Raw genomic sequence first — 20,148 nt, 5'->3', positions numbered from 1 at the left:
TGCACTTTTTTCCACATTAGGGGATTTTTAAGCCAGTGGCTTTTATTTGTTCAGAAAGTATTCAGACTTCTGTTGGTCAAGTCTACAGCTCTTCTGCTATATTGCTGGTAGAAGAAGCATAATTGAAAGAGCTGATCCTGTGGACACAAGACAGAGGCTGTTATTATCCACAGCTTGGCTTTGTCAGTCAATTTCTTTTTTAAAAAAATCCATTAAGCGGTACACTTCAAATTCCTCGCACTTTTCAGGTGGCTGACTTCTGTCTAAAAGCCTTCAAAGGGCTGAATTGTGCACATTTCCAGTTTAGCTACACATCTCTAAGCATATGATTGCTACATAGCCAGTTTATTTTATAGCTTTCAGTTTATTCACTTCATTACATAGCTTCTTCATTTGGGGCTTAGAGGGGAAAGTGATTAGTTACTTTTGTGCATGTACCTCAGTTCTTATGAACTTTAGCATCCCTGCTTTATCTGTTCACCATTTATGTTACAACATCAGCAAGGAAGGATGAATGCCTGTTCTGATTAGTTCTTTCCCTGGAGGATCACACAGAGATCTCAAGTCAAAATCCTGTAAGCAAATTTGCTTTAGAATGCAGTTTCCAAACTGAGTTGTCAGTTTTTTGATCAAGATCGAGGAAACAATGGTATAAAACATTAAGAAACAGTGCATGTGTTAACAGGACGTTTATATGTTTATGTAAGTCCCAATGGCAAAGAGACAAGGATCTTCCTCGTGCATTGTAGCATTTACTGAAGAGCGTAAAAATAAAACTAAATTGTATTTCTAATAATATTTAGATTAATATGTATGACACAAAAAAATTCACGCCAGCAAGCTTGGCCATAAGCCAATCTTAAGCTTCAGGTCACTGCACAAAGTTACTAAGCTGCTCATACAGAAATTATTCCAGCACTATTTTCTGACTTTCTAGATACCTGTAATGGGTGTGGATAGGTCAACATGCAGAAACTTTGCTGGCTGCACTGACTTCTTTCCATTATGATACCACCATCTTGGTGTTTCTAGATACATGTCACACTAATGTCCCTACCAGAAGCCAAGAGTTTGTGTCCCATTTGTGTTCTGAGGGGTTTTGCAGAGCAAGGCTGAAAGGGTTACACACGTTCCCTGCTAACAGGCATGTCACAGTGGACAGCTGCTGCATGAGAGAGAGTCGGGGGGAAGTGAAATCTTGTAGAACTCAAGCTCCCTTTATGTTTATTTAATCCCCATATGTGATTGGGTAATAATATGCCACCAACAAATAGGCCTGTCCTTTCTATTGAGCCCAGATAGCATCATCTTGCAGCTGTTGCAGTGCAAGTAGGAAAAAAAGAGCTCGAATAAGGAGCAGCTGGCACCTCGTGCCTTCTCTGGGGACCCACAAACTCCTCCCTTGGATGGATTAATACCTTAGAAACTATATATGCTTCAGCTGCAGTCCCAATTCCTTGCTTAAACTTGTAGGCATTCATATATTTTGAGAGATCAGCTAAGGTCTTTCCAATGTTTCAAGGGCCTGACAGACAATTGGGTCTGCCATCTGCAGTTATTATATGGCAGCATGTACATGCAGCTTTGGTAAGTTTTGCTTATGTCTGTCCACAGTACGTCTTGAAGCACTGAGCTGCAAATGGAGGTTCATGGGGTGGATCTACTTCAACCATCTTCCCTTTGCAAGAGAGAAAAGACAATCATTAGGTAACTAGCTGTGTCTTACCAGTCATATGCTGACCTTCTGCTAAGACACAGATGTTTAGATCCACAGCATCCACATGAGAAGAGGGAGTGGGATGATATCATAACCACATGGTCTGTGAAGGTAGTTCTAAAACTCAGGTTTGATCTCTGTAGCTGCTGAAGTTAGACTTTCCTTTGTTTAGAACAGCTGTTAGTGGCTTCACTGTTTTGATTCCTGCCAAGGTTTTTAAGACTGCCTTTGGTAGCTTTCAAACAGCAGACCTTTCCAGTGGCCCTAAAAAAAGCAGCGCAAGAGCCTGCAATCAGAACCAGGCTTGCTGGGTCTGATAGATTTTGGCCTGCTTCCCTGACTGAAAAGGAACTGTGTTGTACTTGGGGAGCAGTGATCACCTCGCTGGCTGTGAGAGCTCTGTGGTGTTGCGGCTAACCTACAGCATTAGTAGTGAAGCCATAGAGTCTTTACACCAGTGCTTCCAAACTGCTAAGGGTTTCCAACTAGGAGTACAAGTATAACAGGAAAATGATGTGTGAGTGCTGCCACTCTGTGCAAATGTGTATGGCTGGGAACTGCTACTGATGCTGCAACAGCAGTGGATGGGCAAAATAAGTTTAGAAACCCCTGTTCTACACTTTGCTATAGGTCTGAGCATTGATATTACAGGTCAACTGCTAAATCCTATCATTTGTGACTCCTCACCATTCACGCGGTATATGGTACACACACATGCATATCACCAAAGCAAATGAGAGTATCGCATGCCCGCTCTTCCTAGAGCAGAAAAAAAAAATCTAGATTGGAATAAACAAGGTAAGTGATTTGTTTCAACCTATCTGGGAGAACAGGGAGCTTATCCTTGGGAAACAAAGTAAATACACTCTTTTTTCTTAATTGTGAGTAGTAGAACTTTATTTGGGTTTGCAAGTGTTTAAAGAGGATTTTTTTTACTGCTTTGGTTAACTAAGTTATAGTAGTTCACAGCAGGCTAGTTAACTTCGGTGCTGAGAAGCCTTTAGACCTCCCCTGCCTAATAAAGCTATTATTTATTTATTAGGCTTTAAGATAAGTATTTCATTGAGGTTTTGGTGGCAGCGGTGGTATGTGGTTTTCATGTTTCCTACTGCTGTTTTCTCATGGGAGGCTTTCTGTAATAAGCTGTACTCTCACTGTATCTGAGTTTGTCCTCACTTCAGTATTAACTCAGATATTGCTCCTCATCTGCATTCTAACTGCAAATACATAAACCTTGAGCTCAGGTGTGTGTTAGTAATTTACACCCAAACTAGCGGACCCATCCCATCATACAGATCTAAGAGCTAAGCCTAAGTGCTGTTTGCTCCCACTGTTGGTAACCGTGTGGATGCAGGCTAAACTGTCTGAAGGCTTAGTCCCTTAGTGCCTGCATTCTGCAATTACTTGGAAAGAGTGGGAAGGGGACAGGCTGCCGTGCCGGGAACCAAAGCGAGGCCCTCAGAAGTCCCAGGTGAACACGGAGTACTGCACCTTGCTGCAAGCAAGTATGGCTTTGTAATGGGACAGCTTACTCCAAGTCAAACCAAAGCCACTACTCTCAGCTTCTCTGCAGGGAAGGCATAGCCCCTGTGGGATATAAAGCAGAATACTTTATTAGATCTTAAGGTAAATATTTAGGCATCCAATGGCCAACAGCAAGCAATAATAAAATACTTTTCAACTGCATTTGCAAAATTTGTGCTTATTTCTTGTTATCTGTAAGAGGATCTCTAATCTTTGTATCTCACTCCTAGCAATGTCATACCATGAATAAATCATGAGTGCTGGCTTAGCCGTCTAGGTTTCTCTTGACTAGGAAAGCGGCTGAGTGTAGATCAAGCTTATGTAACTTAGCTAACGTAAGCCTGACTTCAGTCTGATTTATTTTGTAGTGAGAATTCAAAGTCAATGCCTTCACAAATACAGGCTAGTGTGAGGGAATGTGCAAAAACAATAGACCTTTCAAATACATCTGAAGTGACTCCGTCATGTGAAAATCACTGAAAATCAATGGAACTCATATTCCTAGATCAACTGGATTCCTATGAAAATGGGAAATCATAATCTTTTAATTTGCTTGTATTAGGAGAGGTTCTGCTCAGTCTGGTGTAGATCTGGAGTGGAAAGTCACTAGATATTTCAGTTTTGTGTTAATATAAATGAGCAGAATTTGAGCCACTACTAAAACTGGTCTTCCGTCCAGTGTCAAGCACAGAATAAAGGAAATTCTATTGAAAAAATAAAACACATGGAGTCCATGTTAAGGTTTAATCTCCTAGCACCTAAAATGTGATTTATTTTTCCTACCACTTTTTTAAGTCCTAGCTTGCATCAATGCAGCTTTAAATCCAACATGACCTTCAATCAGTTGATCTTGGAGTTCCTGCAGCTTTTGGTATGATTTTTAAATGGATACCCAAACCGCTTGTGATGGTTAACTGTGTGGCTGATGTAACCTCCTTTGCGCTGGACATGAAGGTGATGTAAATTTTTACAAATTCAGAGATGGAGTATTGCCGTCTGAGGCTTGGTAGTGGAACAAGGGACGTTTGGCAGAATGCAGTGTGAGAGTTTCCATGTGACTTACTGGGGGCTGTACAAACAGGGGAGAGAGAGCGGATCCCAGCGTATACCTGAATGACTGCAAGTTAAGTCATTAGATGACGGAAGGTAGGATTTATGCCAGGAATGGATTGCAAAATTTATTTTTCCAAACTAGGATGCAAAGGATCAGATAGACGCTGAACTATCAAAGAACTTTTTCAGTGGACTAAGGGGGGGTCTTCTGTTTGCATTTGCCTATAAGAATACAGAGAGAGGAAATCTGAAATGCATCTCCCCCAGTCCACAGGTTAGAGCTAAAAATACAAATGTTTTTTTCCCTCTAAAATGCTTTTGTTCTCTGTAAACATTTAGTTTTTAGGCAACTCGGTGATTGCAGATTGTCGCTCTCACTGCCTCCCAGGAAACAGAGTTATGTTCCTGGAGCTAGTCAGACCTACCGTGATGAATCCCAGATGAGATGTAGGAAAGCCTAGGGAGGTCTGGCCTGAGAGTGGAAGATTCAACTTGGAAAGATGGATAATGGCTAAACGCATGGTCTAGGTGAACTCAGAGAATAAGCAGGCAATAGCCGTAGGTAACGGGAGGTAGCAGTAACAACTTGTATTTTTCAGATTGCTCATCTCTTTCCATGTTGTTTCCAATGGAAAGGCCAGGGAAAATTTAGATCTTGTTATTTTAAGTCCACTCAGATCTTCTCTGATCTAAGAAACCTGCTGGTCTAAATTAGCACTGATGCAGTACTTGCTGTTTAACTCCCTGTGCAGTAAAGAACTACTCTATCATTGTCTTCAGTGGAATTTTACCTTGAGTATAAATAGGGATTGATTTAAGTATTTGCTTAAGTGATCATCTTAGGTGAGTCATACCTGTAAGCACCTTTGAAATATCAGCGTTTCAGAGCAGCATATAGAATTAGCAGGGAAGGATTGCACAGCATTTCAGTAAAAATAAAAGCGCTGATCCTAGAGCTTTGGTTTTGCAGTGTCTCCTTGGCAGGCTGTTGTGTACTTGTGTGGGTGGGTGTAGATCAGAAGGGCACAGGCCTTTCCCGCACTTTCCGCATGTTCGCCGTCCCCCACTTCTAGATGGAAGGTGCTGCAGCAAAGAAAACAGCACATTTTCAGCCATAACTCTGTATTTCCCTTTGTGGTCTGTTTGTCTTTCATGGATTGAATTTTAGTACGTTCTTTCACAAACTAACAGGCATTATACTTACCACAAATATAAATCAGTAACGAAATTCACTGGAATATCTCCATCTGTATAACTAAAGAAAAAGGCCAAAATATTTTATATCTTGCAGTTAAAACAATTCATTAACAATAAATAGCTCATGTAACTGGAATTAACTTCATGACTTCTTCATAGTTCTGTCATTTCTAAATATTTATACGTTTATAACCGCAGGCAAATACATTGGAATCCTAAAATCTGCTCTGCGTTTTTTATGCTGCGGTGTATAGTCCAACCATGTATGTAAACCTCACGTATATGCCTGTATTTCCCAAATCATAATATAAATTTCAAACCTTTAAACTGGGTTTATACTATGCTTCTGGAGGTAGCTGAACTTTGTATATAAGAATGACATCATTGTTTCTGGAGTTACTAGCCTACATGAAAAGAGGAAAATCAGAAGCAGACTTTTAAAAGGAAAATATCAAACAAAATAAATGGTTTGAACACAATATATGATGCTTTTGGGTGCTATAAACATTTTATTGTTACTTGTTTGGGAAGAACTGCATAACTCACTGGGGCTCCACAACTTTTGAGTAATGCAGCCATCTCAAAATCCAGCAGATTTATCAGTCATGGTGTTCAAATGAAAATCTGGCATCTCATTTCCTCCTAAGCCCTTATAAATTTGACCCAGTGTTTAACAATGGCTCATCTGCATGTGCTTCCTTACACCTACATAAGACACAACTTGGATTTAAAAATTGTAATCTGATGGGAATATTTTAGTGCCGGAGCACTAAAATCTAGTCGTAATTTCTATATTAAAGAGCACCGGAAATTTACGAAAATTGTCACTGATAGCAGTAATTACAGGAGATATGGTATTTCAGTTACAGATTTTTTGCTAGAAATTAACAATTGTTCATATTATTAATTCTGCATAGACAGTAACTCATGTCTAGATGAAGTGCCAGCGTGACTGCCATTACACTGAGCCCCTCTGTGCTCTTTGACATGGTGCCATGTTTCATCCTCCATTTACAGGCAGCAGAGAGAGGCACCAGCGGAGAGATGGTGATTTTCTGGGGTCATCTGGACACTTCATGGCAGTGAACCCCGCCTGCCTTTTGGCGCCGGGCTGACAGACCAGCCGTGGGACCCTTCTTGCACCTTCTGGAGGGGACTCCGCTTGGGTAAGGTGATGAAGCCAAGCTGTAAGCACACCAGCCGGCCTCTGTAGGTCCTTATTGTACTGTTCCTTGCAACAGCACCTCACCTGCAAACTTCTGCCCTACAGAGGATGTTGCTGTAAGCCAGCTGCGTACCTGGCAGTTCCCGGGTCTTCCAATGTTTTGCTTCATTTGTGAGACTACTGTACTGCAAATGAATTCTGTGGCAGCTCCGCTGCTGGATGGAAGGCTGCCTGACAGATCAGCAGAAAATATTTTGCTGGGAAAGTAAAATAACACCTCTGTTGATTTTTGCCTCAACTTCACCTATTATTATCTCCAAATTATGTGGCTGACGGTGTGCACAGGCTCCTTTCTGCTCACAGACATCATCCTCCTCTGTGTGACCAGAGCATTTTCCTGTTGCATCCAGTTGCGACATTGCAACTAAAGGCTTGTGGTGTCCCATGTGGCGGCAGCGGCGGGAGCAGACAGATGTGGGAAGACCTACTCCTGTTTCTATGCAAATTTTCTTGTTACTAATAATTGTTGTTTCAAAAAGGGAGTAGAAGTCTAGCCCCCGAGGAGTGCCAAGGCTCGCTGTTTGAGATTAATATTAAGGTGGCATATAAAGGCTGCCCCTGAAAGCGATGAGAGCCGAGCGCTTCAGGGAGCCGCGGCCGCCTCGCAGCCCACCCGGCTCTGCAGTGCGAGTGATTTAGGCGGCCGCCCGGCGGCGGCCAGGGGAGCGCCGGCGAGCGGAGCGTCCCCGGCGGCGCCCGCAGCTCCGGGCCGGGCCGGGGAGCCGAGGCTGCGGGCGGAGCCTCCGCCCGAGTGCTGCGCGCAACGCGGGCCCGCCGTGCCGCTGCCGCCGCCGCTCGGTGCGTGCCCGTAGCCGGGCGGGCTCGGGGCGGCGCGGGCGGCGGCGGCGCTGTGCATGCCGGGCGCGGGGCGGCGCGGGCAGGAAGCGCTCGCTCCCGGCCGAGCCGAGCCCGTGCGCAGCCGGCGGCGGGGGCGGGCACTGCCGTGCCGGTGCCGCTGGGGCTGGGGCACGGCGGAGTGCCGCGGCGGAGGCAGCGGCGGGATGGGGTTGGCTTCCTGAAGCGGGGGGAGGGCGGGAGGGGGCTGGTTTTGCATTTCGGTCCCTCTCCGCCCCCCTCCTGCCCCTCTCTCCCAAGTTCGCCGCTCTGCCGCGGCCCCTCCGGAGCGGCTGGCTGCGGGCTGCCCCTGCCCCGCTCCCGGCACTGCCCGCGGCGGGGCGGGCGGGAACGGTGGGGAGCCGAGGTACCCCAGGGAGCGGCCCGCCGCCCCCGGGGAGGCTCTGCTCCGGGGAGCAGTGGGGGGAGGCGGCTGGCACAGGCGCCGGGTTCCGCCACCCGCCCCCCGGCATCGCCGCCGTCTGCCCAGCGCTGGCAGCCCCGGGAGATGGTGACACATGAAGCGTGCGGGAAGGACCATGGTTGAGAGGACCAGCAAGTTCTTGCTGATCGTGGCCGTCTCGGTGTGCTTCATGCTTATCCTGTACCAGTACGTGGGGCCGGGGCTGAGCCTGGGTTCCCCCAGCGGCCGCTCCTACTCGGAGGAGCTGGACCTCTTCCCCACGCCGGACCCGCACTACGTGAAGAAGTACTACTTCCCCGTGCGGGAGCTGGAGCGGGAGCTCGCCTTCGACATGAAGGGCGAGGACGTGATCGTCTTCCTGCACATCCAGAAGACCGGCGGCACCACCTTCGGCCGCCACCTGGTGCAGAACGTGCGGCTGGAGGTGCCCTGCGACTGCCGGCCCGGACAGAAGAAGTGCACCTGCTACCGCCCCAACCGCCGGGAGACCTGGCTCTTCTCCCGCTTCTCCACGGGCTGGAGCTGCGGGCTGCATGCCGACTGGACCGAGCTCACCAACTGCGTGCCCGGAGTGCTGGACCGCCGGGAGAGCGCCGCCGCCAAGACGCCCAGGTACCGGCCCGCCGCCGGCTCCCCCTTTCCCGCTGCCCCTCCGCCCGCCGCCGCTCGCCCGAGCCCTTGCACTGTTGAGCCCCCCTCCCGGTGCGTTGCAGCATGCTGCTAACGTGCTGTGCCCCAGCCTGCCCTGAACCCTTCCTCTGCCGGTTCACCTGTCCTCCCCTCCCGTCCTCCGGGCTGTGCCCTGCTGCACCTCCCCTCTGCATTCCCAGGCAAATACACTGGTCTTTCCCTCCTCCGTATCTAGTACACTGCGCCCTCAGCCCATGTTCTTCTGCTCTAGCAGCCTTTGCGGACCCCTTAGCAAGCCTATGTATTTGTGCCACTTACTCTCTTTTTCTAAACATTTAGTCTTTATCTCAGACCCCACTTGCCACCTTTTAGTACCCATTACACCATACCTTTGTCTTAAGCTTGCCTTTGTAATCAGCTTTGCCCTAACCTGCGCACCCCTTTTCCTCCAGCTGAGATTGTTCTCCAGTGCAACTGAGGAGAGGCACAGCAGACCACCAGTCCTCATGCTTATCCCCTTGTTTTACCCACCCAGTCTGCCTGATAGCTTTTTGCAGAAAACATCCCTTAAACACCCTTTCATATGTTCCTTGCTGTTTATCTTGATGGGAGACCTGAGGTGAAATCTTTTGGGGAAAGGAGCTACCTTGTACATGTTCCTTGTGTCTCCCTCATCTGTGTACCAGGAGAGAGGGAGAGCCATCCCATAACACTCCTCAGTGCATCCCCGTTGAACACGCAGTGTATTTCTGCCCTCTGATCCCATTATTTCTCTACCTTGGTCTCTTTATAAATTATAAGCTTCAGAGGAATTTTCTGTTTGAAGTACTCTGATAAAGATAGTGGCTTATATTAAGATCTCCAAAGATTATGTTCTTTCAACTCAATATACCTTTGTGTCTTTGATTTCAGGAGTCTTTTTTTTTTAATTGATCACTATTTTTTAAAACCACGCACACCTTCCTTGACATATCGCTGTTTACAAGACTTTGTAATCTGTTTGCCTTAAAGTTTCATTCTTAAAGGTGTCCAAGTTCTTATGCTAACATTTGCTTTTGCCATATGCTTTATATGCATGTTGTTAATACCATACATAATCCCTTTAGTGAAAAGTGGCCTTTAAGAAAGAGTGTTTTAGCATCATAACTGTTTTTTCTCTACGTTTTTTAAAAGCGATTTTTAATCATTTTTCTTTCATTGGAGCTGTGTGTGATTGCCGCGGTTCTTTATTGTCTCTGTCATGATTGCTGCTGTTTTCAACCCGTTTCAGTGTTAGTCATCCAAGTACTATGCTCAGATTGCTGTCATGCTGCCTGACCCAGGAGCAGCAAACTGAAGTATGTATCTAAAGGGCTGAGTGTTCAGGCTTTCCTGTGGTCTTTTATTTTATTAATAAGGTGCTTGAAAACAATTATAAGTGAAATATCCTCGGCCCATCTGGTTGCTGTTGAGATTTTAGTGAAGTGTTGTAAGGAAAAATATACAAAGTTCAAATCTGATTTTAAAAAGAAACAAAAAATTACCCGTTTTGTGAACCTTGGCACTTGCCTAGCAAACCATTAACCTTACATGAAGACCTGTGTAGTTTTATGAATTGTCTCAGAGCCTTGTGTGCTTCCGTTAGCAATTTTGTACTAAAATTTGCTATGCGTTCAGTATTTAACTGTCTCATCCTACTTAGCAGTTGTTTCTTAGTATAGGTACCTGAGAACAGGGCACTTCAGGTTGTGAAGTAGCAATTAAATTCCTTACTGCAACTCATAGGAAGTTGAGAACCAGAAGCCTATTGCCTCATCTCAAATGCTTGTAAATAAGATTTTCTTTGCCATTTGTTTTGGAACATCAGGAACTATATGCTTCTTAACTGTCTTGATTTTTGGATGTGCAGGAAAAATAATCAATCCTGTCCCATTCCTTCATGTCTCTGCATATCCAGAAATAGTTCGGCTTAATGTGGTCTGGTTTACTTCCCTTAAATCTAAATTAGAACTTCATTTTCAGCAGTGTAAGAACTATGATGTGCAAGTTTTAGATAATCTAAGGTTTATCGCCTTGGTCTGTTGAACAAAAACCAGAATTTACTGTTCATTGTATCCTGGGGATGATTTTGGTGCAATGAATAGTTGCTGGTTATTTTAATAATACTGTCCTAGGATACTGCTCTGTTGTACTGCAGTCCAGTTTAGTAGGCACCTTCTCCAAACTATTATTTATTTCATGTCTAAGAAAGTTGGGAATAAGAGACAGGCAATGCTTGTTTAAAATAAAAATTTGATGGATTTTCTTTGTTACAGAAAGGATAGTTTTGTATTATGTCCGTTACACTAAGAGCAATATAACTTTATTTCTCCATTGTGAATGTTGGATCTCTTATGTTGAAACAGGGCATGTTTTTACTTTTTACAGAAGGCATATGCTACAGAGGCTACTGTTCTATAATGGAACTGAACTATGAAAATATCTATCTCTCTTTTTCAAAAAAAAAAAAAAAAAGAAAAAGGAGCAGTAAACAACCATTCCAGCAGGGTTCACTCAGATTCTAATATTATCCACTCTGGGTTTTGGAGTACAGTCTTCAAATTCAGCTTTTAAAGCTAATGTACTGGCCTCCGCATTTACTACTTAATGTGAAGTTTAAACCTTTGTTCTTCCAGCTATATGTTTATCCCCCAAAACAAAACAGCTGACTTGTGATTACAAATAAATCTGCCTTCTAGTGAATGTTGGAAAGCATGAAGGTCATTCAGGATTGCCCACATGTACAAATCATGAGCTTAAAGCTGTTAACTTTGTAAGGAATGCAGTTTTATCACTGCACAGTGCCCTATTGCACTACATTCCATAACCCGTGCATGGTACATAAATTTACAATGCAACTGCTCTTTTTATTGTTCTGCTGTTCTGTGTTAGACTTAATGATTAGGAGTCCTAGATTGCCAAAGACTGCAATTTTTTTTTTCTTCTGTCTGTCTTTCTGTCTGTCTGTCTTTCTTTCACATTGATATAGTAAGCAGTTAGAGATGGGTGTTCTACTGGGTCAGCACTTTAAAAAAAAAAAAAACAACCCCAACAAACTACTGGTTCTCATCCCCCTCCCACCCCCCTGCTAGTGACTTTCCCTGTTTTGTATTCAAAAGACTTCTGGACAAGCACTTCTTGAATCAAATGTTATGTTTTATACACAGCCAGTAAAAGAAAGAGATTGATTTGTTTGTGGGCTGTAAAACTTGGGACTCCAAGTAACTCTGAAGCTGGCTATGTTTATCAGTTAAGTCACTTAGCTGCAGTTCTCTTCATGGCTTTAGTAGAGGGCAAATTCCAAGATTTTGGGAATGGAGCCCTATTCATTTCTTGTACTGTTAGGCATAAATAACTGCTAGAAAAGACTTTTTTTTAAAAAGCAGATAATACTAGGATGCGTGCTTTGAGTCATCATGATGATATTTCAGAAAGCGGAGGCTAAGCAGTTTCTGTGAACTGCTCCCTTAAATTTATCTTACCTAAACCTGCAAGAGATCTAATCTCTTCAGTTGATTCTGAAAAAAAGCCAAACTTTTCTGTCAGCTCAGTTCTTTAATATGACTTCCAGAATTAGAAAAATCTATGAAGTGATCCACTAGTAACTTGTCTGTCTTGTCCCTTAAAGGACTGAATGAAAGCCCTTAGAGGTGTTGGAAAGGCTCCCTTGTTAGCCTCTAGAAGAAATATGATTCAGTGCCCTTCTGGCTGCATTCTTCTTCCGTGCTCCCAACACAAGAGCAGAGCTAGGTATTCTGAAGTTGTCCTTGTAGAACACTTCACGCGTGAGCTGGACTCTAATGTAATGTGCTGCAGGAACAATAAAACAAATTACGCTGAAGGAATTCTATGTGCTTCCTCTCCCACTTCTTCTCAAAAAAAAAAAACCCAAACCAAAAAAACCAAACCAACCAAAAACAACCAAACAAGCTCGGCTTTGTTGCTATCCTGCTGGTTTCTTCCATCTCATGAAAACAAGAGCATCTAAGCTGGCTTTTCCTGGAGACACATTATTCACGTGGAGAGGACTTTAAGGAATACAGCTCCTTTAAAAATACATTTCATGCCAGCTGCCTATTGCTGTGGAGAACCCATGTACTTGGTAGAGTGTTGGAAGGGCATTGCTGGCTCTGTGCTCCCCCAGCTTACATGCATGCTCTGCCTTCTGTTATTCTGTTTCAAGCACCAGGTAGGGTTTTTTAATTTTTTTTTTTTTAATGAGCCACCTCAAGACACTGGCATAGTCTTGGCTTTGTGTATGTGTTTCTGTGCTAGTCTGTCGTAGAAGTTTGGTTTCTGAGTTCATTTATGGACAAAAAAATTGACAAAAGTATTTCTTTGTGATTTTAAAAGCATGTGCACGCTTCCAATTTCAATATTCTTTCTCAAGATTTCATACACTTTAGAAATAAAAAAATTGTAATCCACATACTTTTATGTAAGAAATCTAGGTTAGTAAAACATGCTGTTAAACAGATCAGTCTAAGTTTTAGAATCTCTCTGATAAGCTATCTAGAGCTTATGTTTTGCGTTGATTTTTTTTTTTTAAAGAAACAATTAACAGGGCTCAGCAGTTTGTTAGTTTGATTTTTCTGAAGTGTGAACTTTCACAGCTTCCAACCACGTATCTGTCCCTTTGCAAAGATCTGTTCTTGATGAGGTTTTTATTATATGTGTGCTTAGGAGCTGCAGAGGCACATTGTCAAGAGACCAACTGTTTGAGAATGAAAGGCTTTACCAAATCATTTTTATAATATTAGCACTTTTTAAAAGCTTAGGCTTATCATTCTTTGTGGCTATGTGTGTGCTGGGGGTTGTGAAATATCTGTCTGCAGGGAGCAAGGGGCATTTTTTCACTCACCAGTTCAACTCAGACTAGTTTCTCTTAAGGACTGGTGGGGAAGTATCAATATAAACCTGTTTTCAGTAGCCTGATTCTTCTTTCAAATCCTTAGCACATGGAATATTTTAAAGCCTGCTAGTCTGATATGAAACCTTTTGCACCCAAGTTGTGCTCACCCGTAAAGCCAGGTTGGTCTTTCAGACCCAAACAATGCTGAAGGGCCAGATAGTTTTGTACTGAAAATCTTTAAATTTGACATAGTAACTAAAAGTAGCTGAAAGTTGGAACTCTTCAAATAGCTGCCTTAAGTTTGAGGTACTGTATTTATCTAAACTTAAGACTTTTGGCTAGTATACCAGGTTTAATTACTCTTACTATTTTTTTTCTTTTGTTGGCAAAGCAAAAGGATGTGTCCTTAGATATGTCCCTGCTTGAGTGTACACTTATACTAACCTGATTTTGCAAAACTATACTTTTGGCTGTTTTTCATTAATCTTTGAACAAAAGTTGCGTCATAACGTAGTAATTTTGTTTTTCTGCTGAGAAGTTTGCAAACACTGTTGACCCAGACCTCAGATTTTGCCTTTTTGCCCTTATCCTTTCCTACTCTACAAATAAAAATGTGTGCTATTCTGAGTAAAACCTTTGATAATCACCTTTTTTGGCTTTTTTTTGTTTGTGTGTTTGTTTGGGGTTTTTTAACCAACAATTCAGAAATAATTACTTTAAAAGAGCTAGCTTGAATTTTATTAATGACCGAACTGGATGCTTTGATATATACTCCCAGTGTAAGGACAGTCTTTAAGGAATGGTCCACTGCAATGTACCACTGATGTATTCCACCACACTAGTGCATGCAAATTTTTTGAGGTTAATTACTTAGAGATTACAGTTTGTAACATTTTGTGTGGAACATCTTAGCCAAACCAATGCCTTGCTCTGTTTTCAAGGCTCTGCTGAACGGTACTATTTTGTCAGTCTGAAATGCCAAATAGAGGGCCTGTTCTCTATCACTCATTGAGCAGTTTTAGTTTGCGTGTATCTCTTCCAAACTAATGTGATCTTGAGCAATGCCACCTTGTGAACTTTATGTCACATCTTGAAAGAAATCTGTGATTTAAGAAAATTGGAGTTCATTAGCGCTGTAGGGGCTTTAGGTGAAAAATAACGTGTAATCTGCAAGTGTGTGAATCTGATGTCACCTGATAGAAGAGCTGCAGACTTACCTGGTGTGACAGGGTGGGGCATGCCTGGGTATGTATGTGGATGCCTCTTCCCTGCAGGAGACTGGTGAAGGTCTTTAGTTGATATCAGGATGTGAACTGGCGGAGATCATATTACCTCTTAAGAAAGTACTGCTAGAAGAGATTATGTTATAACTTGGAGATTGTTACAATACTGCCTTCCCTCTGGGCCATCTGTTTCTTCTAGGAAGGAGGAAGAGATTAGTCTCCTCTTGTGGCCTCTTCCTTCATTGATTTGCAGGGTTAGACTTAATGGGTTTGTTCAGCAGTCAGCAGAAGCTTTTGGCTGCCTATTGTAGAAACTGGAGGAGTGTAACCTGGAACCTGTTTTCTAGAAAGTAATTCAGGATATGCAGGCCCAGAGTTACTTAAGAAAACTTCTTTGTGAGTTCATTTCATAGGTGAAATTGATGTGCCTCATCTGAGTCATATTTGTACGCAATGCCCATGCTTCTAGCTCTCATCAGAGTGCTAGATGACTCCTTGCCAACATGTTCCTAACCCAAATGTTAGTCACAACAGTGACAAGCAGAGCCACAGAAGAATCATGATAGAGATTAGTCAAAGGGGTTGTGGTTGTGGCTGTGATATTCTAGTTACTTTGACCTGGAAGCAAAGAGTGAGTATACAGATAGAACACACCTGATTTTGAATTCAGTTAGGAATATCTGACTTATTGAATGTATCGCACACATTCTGAGTCTCCCTGCTGTACACCCTGCTGTCTTTTACAGGTTATGGCTTTTGTACATCTCAAAAAGTGGGAAAGCAGCATGGACAATTGCCTTCAGTCAGTCATAGAACCAAGGTCACTGCTTTGTGTCTCTTTATTTTAAACTTCCAGTTATTTGGCAGCAACTTTACCAAATTTGTGGTAGTAATGCTTTAAATAGATAGTATTTTGTCAGTGAACACTTGGGCTTGGGCTTGCTTTGGAAAGCCAAGGTGGCATAGCCGTAACTCCACAAAGCTTATCTTTATTTATGCTTGTATTTCCAGAAAGTATTACAGCAGAGAGAAATTTTCCATTATTGACTGAAATTGTGCTTTGTCAAGCAGAGATAAAGCATGGTCTTTAATTCCTAATAATCACAATTGTGATAGCTGCCGAGTCGAGATTTTTTGATGGAGTCTTGCTTGATGTGGATGGAAGGGAATGGTGCTTAAACGTCAGAAGCAAATGTCTTCCTAAAGAAAGGTGCTACCGATAGTGTGTTTAAAGAGTATATGAAGCACAGGAGGAACACAGAACTTAAGTAGTCCATTACAAATTCTATTGTTTCTGAAATGGTGGTTGACCCAAAAAAAATTCTCTACTTTTTCTGAAGGAATTAAAGTAGAATTGATGAGGAAAAAATAACCACCATAGATTCAAGGCGACACAGTTTCTGTAATCTCTGTTTGATGTATTTTTGTTCACCCTTCTATTTCCGTAACAGAGTACTCTGCTGAAAATCCAGTCTGTGAATCTCTCTGAAGAGTCCTTTGGAGATTTTTGCCACGAAGACACAAAGAGCCTTAAACACCTCTGTACTGTAGCATGTCAAGTTTCAGATCTGAAGAGGATGCTTCAGATAGTCTTGTGTGTTACTGCCAAAGGAGGAGCTATTTACCAATGCATGGCTATTGGAGCCTGAGATATCTCATGATTAGAAAAAGTGTTTTCAGGAAAGGTCCATGCAGAGAGAGGTCTTCAGACAAAAAGCACATCATATACTTAATAGGATTTAGTTGTTTCTATTTGTATTAAATGGCATACATCCATTCTCATTTCTGTTCTTAGCCTCAGAAGTATGATATATTATACCGAATGCTGCTTCATCCCTACAGACTGCTGAGTAGAGCTACGGATATGAAATATTCTGGGGCATCTCTGTTCCGATGATGCAACCAGAAAGGATTAAGAAACTCCTGTTGTCCACCTCTAACTGTAACCTGAATTTCTTAGAAGTATTAATTATATAGCTCTTTCACCTGTATATCTCAAAGCCGCTTACAAAGTATATAGTAAATAGCACCTGGTGTTATATTCATTCACAACCTAAAACAACTCTTAAGTGGGCTGTGTTAAAGCTGGCTTTGACCATAAATCTCAGACTCTTATGTTAACGTACAGACCTTTCCTGCCCCATGACTTTGTCTCTTTCAGAAGCAACTGGTTTCTTAGCATGTTATTACTACTTTGCTCTGTACTTCCCTTCCTTCCACCCTATTAATGGTAAATTCTACATAATAGCTCACCTATGTTTTTATAGAGGAAATATTTCACAATTTCATGCCAATTTAAACAAGAAAACAGTGATTTGCAATTAACTTTTTATGGTCTGACTCTGTGTTTTTCTTCATAACTAATCTCCAGCCTATTAAGCAGAGGTTCTTTGATTACATCTCACTGCAGATTGAAATATTACCATTCCTTTTATGGAGCTCTTCTATGTGAGGGGGGACACCTCTGAGCTGCCTTCGCATTTTTGTTTTTAAAATATGCCAGATTTCCTTTTTGGTTAATGTTAAACTTGAAGTACTAACAAGACAATTTAAGATTTTCTGGCCAAATAGCATTGATTAGAGTTTCAAAATGCCTGGTGACTTTTCGTTGTCTAATTTCAGATACGTTGAAAGGGGCCTGGTTTCTGGACAAGTGCTGAAGAAGTAAAAGTGCTGCCTTCTAAAAACTCCTTCCATGTATTGGAGTTACTCTACATTTTAGCCTTAGTTCTTGTGTTAATTAGACATACACATGTGTAAGATACCTGATTACAGGGAAATATTCGATGACTTTTGAAAGAAGATTTTGTGAAGAGCATGCATTGTTCTTTCCTTTTTTATCTTAAACAACTTGAAGAAAAAGGTCTTTTTTTGTATTTTTTCCTCTCGGCTCTCTCAGAAAATTTAAATGTCCAAACAAATACTATAAAAATAGAATTCACTTTTTTGTTTAAACTAACAGCTCTTGCTGCCGTGACTCCCTTGCTCTCAGTAAAGATTTTAGTTAGGATACCTGTGACCCTGTATCAAAGCGTTGAGGAAAAAATCAATGCCTCATAGCTAAGACAAACAGCAGCAGCATGCTGACTCACCAGTTTTCTGACAGGTTTTGCTTTCCTAGTGGAGATGGGGAAAGAACAAGGAGCACAAGAATCGCAGAGTATAATCATAATCAGTCAACCATCCCTTCTGTTAACATGCCTTAAATCATAGGACAGGATTACCTTCTTCTGTTCTTTGCCTCCTTCTCTTCTCTTTCTTGCCACCTGTACCTTTTTTTAGGTCTTTGAAAGAGAAAAGACAGATGTGACTTGGGTAGTTCTGCAAGGAGGAAGATTGAACACATTTATCCTGGCTGCTGAAGCAAGTACAGTAGGGGTCATTTAGATGAAAACCTGCATTAAGGGAAATACTTCATCCATTGTATACTGTACAGGAAAGTTGGTACATATGCATAGGAGCCCTTTCAGATAAGGAAATGCCTTAGCATCTTTTCTAGGGGGACGAAACTGGAACTTCTTGTTCCCAGCATCTGAGTGGAATTTCCATCACTGATTACACTGTTGTGGTTGGTGTTATTATTTGCAACACATCCAAAATAAATCATCTTGAGCCTTTTTTTGCCCTGAAGTTTTCCTTTGATTTATTTGACCAGATTTCCATGTATGTTTAAAAATGACAGCGTCTTTCTAGTGTGTACATAGCCTAACTCCAGTAGAGCCTCAGACCTGGCCAAAGACTTCACCATTACTTTCACCATTATTGTAGTGAGGTCCTGTATTTTTAACAACCATATTGTGTTACATGTATCAGGATTCCTACTGTTGCTACTGGTAGCTTTGATTTTGAAATGTAATATTACACTAAAGACTAATGACTTAATATTGCCCGTCTTTATTCAAGCCACTATTTGGGTACAGCATTAATCCTGCTCTTTCTCTTGTACTTTGCAAACAGGCTTTGTCTGAGCAATGTGTTATTTCTTCATAATATCTGAACAACCTTTATTTTCTATGCCCTGAACGAACACTGTCCTCCAGGCTGGCATCTTCTTGAGCATTGGTTACTTCAATGAACTTGATAAGCTAAATCTTCCTCTTTCAGTTTAGAGATCTCTTACTGCCTAACCCTTCTCACTCCCATAAGTTACGAGAAGTAGGACTTGAACTCTGAATCAGCCAGTAGTCCCCACTTCTATCACATCTTGAATTTTCAGGCAAATTTAGTCACACTTTCTAATATACCCAATCTGCTTATCAAGGGAGAAGTTTCCTGTGTTGAAGTGCAAAGTTCCTTGGTTGTTGTTCATGACTGAGAGGTCATAGACCTGCGCTGTTATACACATCATGAATGCTAATATCAATGGAAAAGGTTAGCATTGGTATTTTGATTAGACATCTCAGAAATGTTTGCTGAAGCAGGGGTTGAAATGCTAGGGTCCTTTTCTGTCCTATGCTTAGTTTACTTGAAGGCTGTGTCATCTTTGCTTAGATGCCCATGACTTGACTCTTCATCCTGTGTGGTGTGCAAGCCATGGTCAAAGTAGTCCCCTATGCCCAGAAAGTCCTTCAATGTGCTCCAAACCATCTGATCACTTTTTGGGTGCTTCTAAAGTAATCACTTAATAAAGAAGTGAAATCAACTGTATTTTCTTAGAAAGGAAAAATGTGTTTAATAGGATGTATTACTCTTAGAATGCTTTATACTCTTGCAAGACATCACGTGCTTTGTTAAATTAGGGTAGGTCAGAAGAGGGTGAAATAATTTATTTAAATTGGTTTTTAGCTTTTTTTTTTTAAAATGAAGGTTTCTCCCCATAACGCTGTGTAATCACCTTCCTTCACTTTTCTTAGTCATGATGTGAATGTAGTCCATTTACCATTCGCATGCATTTAAGAGTTTCTGAAGCTGAGTAGACTAGCAGCTTGAGGCCCCTAACATGGCAGGAATTAACTACAAAAATGTCCCATGTTTTCTATATTTAATTCGCAGACTACTTATGATGGAGAGGATGGTCGTACTCCAGCACTGTGAACCCCACATGTTCCAGGATATGAAAAGAAAATCCATGTGTCTATTTTCAAATGCTGGTTGTGTCTTGAGATTATTATTTGGGGTTTCTTTCTGTTCTGATTCTTGAAGAGCCCCTTTTTTAATAGGTCAGAAAGTTTTAGGCTTACAAAACGTAACTATGCCAACATCAGAAAAAACTGTTAATCTCAACAGTCAAATTTAATACAGTCAATACACTTACTTTTGAGTGAGGTATTACTGTCTTAGGATAAGCCTCTTAACACTACTCAGAAACGGTTGTTTTCATGACTTTCACTAAATTGGATGAAGCTGACACCTGTTTATGCAGCCAGTCATACGTAGTAAACACATGTATTACAGAAACTCAGAATTAGCCAACCGCTATTTTCAGCAGTTAGTCTTTAATAGCCAGTTACC

At 42.0% G+C, this 20,148-nt stretch overlaps 1 protein-coding gene across 1 annotated transcript in view; it reads left to right on the top strand.

The window, feature by feature from the left end:
- Positions 1-8,016: 8,016 nt before the first annotated feature.
- Positions 8,017-20,148, top strand: part of HS6ST1 (heparan sulfate 6-O-sulfotransferase 1) — a 196,167-nt gene continuing 184,035 nt past the window's right edge. Inside the window, exon 1 of the mRNA XM_075158060.1 lies at positions 8,017-8,586. Within this exon, the coding sequence (XP_075014161.1) occupies positions 8,069-8,586 (518 nt within the window). The 5' untranslated portion in view covers positions 8,017-8,068. The remainder of the gene's footprint in view (positions 8,587-20,148) is intronic.

The sequence above is a fragment of the Calonectris borealis genome, chromosome 9 (genome assembly GCF_964195595.1).
Source record: "Calonectris borealis chromosome 9, bCalBor7.hap1.2, whole genome shotgun sequence".
NCBI lineage: Eukaryota > Metazoa > Chordata > Aves > Procellariiformes > Procellariidae > Calonectris > Calonectris borealis.
This window is presented reverse-complemented; position numbering and strand designations above follow the sequence as displayed.